This window comes from Phalaenopsis equestris, unplaced genomic scaffold, assembly GCF_001263595.1.
Source record: "Phalaenopsis equestris unplaced genomic scaffold, ASM126359v1 Scaffold000094, whole genome shotgun sequence".
Lineage (NCBI taxonomy): Eukaryota > Viridiplantae > Streptophyta > Magnoliopsida > Asparagales > Orchidaceae > Phalaenopsis > Phalaenopsis equestris.
The window spans coordinates 3,908,688-3,912,863 of record NW_018164536.1 but is presented as its reverse complement, the minus strand read 5'-3'; the positions used below and the strand labels follow the sequence as shown (position 1 = coordinate 3,912,863).

The window sequence follows — 4,176 nt, the reverse complement described above, 5'->3', positions numbered from 1 at the left end:
TAATGAACCCATCCCCGGCTCTGCTGCACACCAATGGCTCGCCATTCATTCTGATCACATTCAAAACAACAGAATCAGTACACAATAACCGAGGATCCAAAATTTCCCCAACGAATTTTAAGATCGATCGATCAACACTAAACCCTAAACTCTACAAGTTACCTCAGAAAGTAGGCGATTCTTGGGAAGCAGCTTCGCCACTTCCGGGGGGAGAACCACATGCCTGCATCCATCAATAATAAACCATCAATCAACACTTGATCACCATAGATCGGACCCAACAACTGAGCCAATAACTGAAATCAGTGTTCAATAGTGAAGAGTCTGGACACATGCCTGTACTCGTAAATATCGTCGAAATACTTCTGAAATCAGTGTTCAATAGTGAAAAGTCTGGACGCATGCCTGTACTCGTAAATATCGTCGAAATACTTCTCCGAATACTGAATCTGCCCCATTTTCTTGATCGATTCGTCCCTGCACAAACACCACCGATCGATAATGTTAAAATATAGAGTAGAAGAACAAAACCAACAGATTCAGATATGGAAATAAAACGCGGGGTGTGAGTGAAGATGGAGAGCCGAACTGATGAAGAGGATGGAGATGAGGATGGCGCTCCCTCTTAGCAGAATCTAGGGTTTTGGCTCAGTGGCGTTCCCGATTAGACGCCAATCTTCGATATATAAATAGCGTAAACGAAGTGGGGCCCAGCAGGGAAACGAAATTAGCCATTTCGAAATTTGAAATGGAGAAAGGACAGCCGTTGATTTTTTTACTTTAAACGGTCAGATTCTTTGCTTTGTTTATTTTACTCTATCTATCTATATATATATATACCATCATGTGAATCTGGAATTATGCATATAGAGTTTAGTCCTTTTTAATATTTTCTTGTGAAAAAAATTACAAAATGGAAACAAAAAACTCCTTTATTAATTTTTGGGCGTTGTTAGTATAAGAGATTGGCTATGGAAAAAAATATATTTTCAGATTCTCCTCGCTTTATGTCGGAGAGACTCCCTTTTCAGTGTAAGTCTTGAGTTTGTAGGCTCCAGGGGTGACCTTTTGGTCGACGATGAATGGGTAGATCCATGTCTGGTATAGCTTGCCGACTGATTGCCCTCGAGTGGATGTATCAGCATTTATTAGAAAAAGGTCCCCAGGAGCAAAGAACTTCTCTGACATGTTTGTTGTAGTAGTGAGCAGTGCATCTCTTAACTTCTTCTTGTTGGAGGGCTTAGTTGGTTCAATTATTTTCTGCCATGTCGAGTGCGAGCATTGCTCCTTCAATGTTTGTCTCCTTCCAATAGGCTAGATTCTCCTCTTCGAAAGCTGAGGTTGTAACTACTTGCTGGCTGTGATAATTTTATTTGACCAACAACATTGTCTCCATTCCGTCGAACAACATGAATGGAGTCTGCCCGGTCACTGTTGAGATTTATTACATGTAAGCGAAATCATGTAAATGATATAAATTAACAAGCCCCAAATTTATTAGGTGCACAGAAAGGACAAAGATAAGGCTATATTGATGACAGCTACATAACAAATTCATATGTTAGATGTACTACTATTCTCCTAAATATGAGTTGAGATTCTATATGATTGAAGTAAAATAACTTACTCTCAAAGTCTCGAAAAAATATTATATCAGTACTCGCGACAGGAAAAAAAAAAAAAAAAAAAAGGCACGGATAAACGGGGGTTATTTCCCCCCCCCCCCCTTATTGCGTGTTATTCAAGCGTTATTGTGTCCTGAGAATATTTATGGTGTTATAATAACACAGTAACACATCAATGACACATGAATAACACACAATAACACATGAACAACACAGGAGGGGAATATTCTCCCGTGTTACCGCGTCGTTTTTCTCTGTTGGGAATATTCCTCCGTGTTATTATGAAGTTATTGTGTGTTATTCATGTGTTATTGTGTCATGAGAATATTCTTGGTGTTATAATAACACAATAACACATCAGTAACACATGAATAATACACAACAACACATGAATAACACGGGGGGATTATTGTCCGTGTTACCGCGCCGTTTTTTTTTTCCTGTCGCGTGGGGTGTCGGAGGGATTATTCTCCGTGTTACCGCGCCGTTTTTTTTTTTCCTGTCGCGTGGGGTGTCGTGCGTGATTTCATTGGGCTTGATTTCATTGACTGCGCACGTTACTCTATATGCGTATTACTGTAATATTTTTTCCAAAGTTTCAAAGCATCAAAGCATCAATATTTTTGTGATCTATCACTAAACAGTAAACAAATGTACCTAGAATACTAAATTTTTCTTTCCTATAGTTCTGTAAATTTTGTTGAAAAATACCAAGGAAAACAAATTGATTGGTATGCTGGTATATATTATATCAACAAATAGTTTTTAATAATCATATCTATTAAAGTGTGATGGTCATAACAAAACTATTTTACAACTTCTTAGAAAGGGAAATGAAAGTTAATATCAACAATAGCTTCCAAAAAATTTACATTATGCACAACTATATCATAGCAACATTTACAGTCATCCCAAACAGACACTTAATAGTCTCAGTTTCTAAACCGCACCAACCATCTCAGCCTGCATTCTTATATGCATGGACAAACTGTCGACCGTCGCATAGATTTCGTGAGCTCTAATATGAGAACTATCATTTGCAACAAACACATGAGCTAGATCCTTTCCCTCAATCCAACTCCACCCCGGGCTCTTATGCATTCCCATATTCCTAATAATCGACCGTATTCGAGCTAAATCTTTGAATCGTTTAGCACTAGCATACAAATTTGCTACCAAACCATAGTTACCGGCATTATCTCCTTCTTGCTCAATGAGCCTCTTTGCTGCAAATTCACCCAACTGAAAATTATGATAACTAACACATCCACTTAGCAGTGCACCCCAAATAACAGCATCAGGCTCCATTGGCATACTCTTAATAAACAAAAATGCTTCACTTAGTTTGCCAGCTCGACTAAAGAGATCTACCATACATGTATAGTGCTTCAAATTTGGCCTTACATCATAAGTTTCCATTAGATTGAAGTAGCGAAGGCCTTCTTCGACATAACCAACATGAACACACATAGATAGAAGTGATAAGAAACTGATTTCATCGGGAATGATCTCCTCATCCAACACTCGTCGAAAGAGCGCAAGGCCTTCTCTTACGAGCCCGTGCATTGCATATCCCGCAAGTAAACTATTGAACGATACCAAATTGTGTGATGAAATCCTCTCAAACGAAAGGGCTGAGCTCTCTATGAGTCCACATTTGGCATACATGTCAATAAGTGCTGCACCAATACGAACATTGGTGTCATAGCCACATCGAATTGCATAACAATGAGCCTGTTTTCCTTGTTCAAGGGATAGAAGTCGAGAACAAGCAGGTATGATCATCCCTATAGTATATATATCAGGCTTCAAACCAGTTTTTTGGAGTTCAGACAACATTTCCAGAACAAATTCATTGTGCCCATTCTCCATACAACCGGAAATTATTCCATTCCAAGTAAAGATGTTGGGCTCAAATCCTTCGTCCCACATCGCGCGAAGCAACTTTTGGGCGCGGTTAAGTCGATTGGAACGAGCATAACCAGATGTCAATAAATTCCATGTCGTCGTATCTCTTTCAACCATGTTATCGAAAATCAGCTCAGCTGAATCAAAATCAAAGCATCTGCAATACATTTCGATCAAGGCATTGGATACAAAAGGATTTGAATTCAAACCTTTTGATATTGCATAAGAATGTATCTCTTTTCCTTCACTGATTGCAGCTCTTGCAGCACAAGCAGTGAGAACACTGCCCAAGGTAAAGGAGTCACCTTCAGCCCCTTGCTCCTGCATTTCTCCAAAAACTTTCATGGCTTCTGCAAAGTTTCCATCATCACAATACCCAGAAATTATTGAGTTCCAGGAGATGGTATCAGCCCTCACTCCATCAACTTCCATTTGACAAAATAACTCCTTGGCCTTCATCAAGTTGCCGTTTCTACAACACCCATCAATCATGGCATTATAAGAAACCAGATTCCTGGCTGAAGAGTTCAGAAAGATCACAAGAGCGCAGTCCAAAACTCTGCATCGACTGTAAACATCAATCAGCCCATTGAGAACGAAAGGATTTGATTCCAACCCAGACCTGATTACATAACCATGGATC

General features: G+C 39.3%; 2 protein-coding genes across 2 annotated transcripts in view; both read right to left on the bottom strand.

Annotated features, from left to right (window-relative positions):
• The window catches only part of LOC110020324 (cyclin-dependent kinases regulatory subunit 1), a 4,073-nt gene extending 3,398 nt beyond the window's left edge, over positions 1–675 (bottom strand). Inside the window, exons 1-3 of the mRNA XM_020718386.1 lie at positions 590–675; positions 406–477; positions 163–223 (exon numbers count right to left, since the gene is read on the bottom strand). Coding sequence (XP_020574045.1) covers positions 163–223; positions 406–458 — 114 coding nt within the window. The 5' untranslated portion in view covers positions 459–477; positions 590–675. The remainder of the gene's footprint in view (positions 1–162; positions 224–405; positions 478–589) is intronic.
• A 1,749-nt stretch (positions 676–2,424) lies between these two features.
• LOC110020325 (pentatricopeptide repeat-containing protein At2g13600-like) overlaps positions 2,425–4,176 on the bottom strand; it is a 2,801-nt gene continuing 1,049 nt past the window's right edge. The window contains exon 1 of the mRNA XM_020718387.1: positions 2,425–4,176. This exon is cut by the window's right edge and continues 1,049 nt beyond it. Coding sequence (XP_020574046.1) covers positions 2,565–4,176 — 1,612 coding nt within the window. The 3' untranslated portion in view covers positions 2,425–2,564.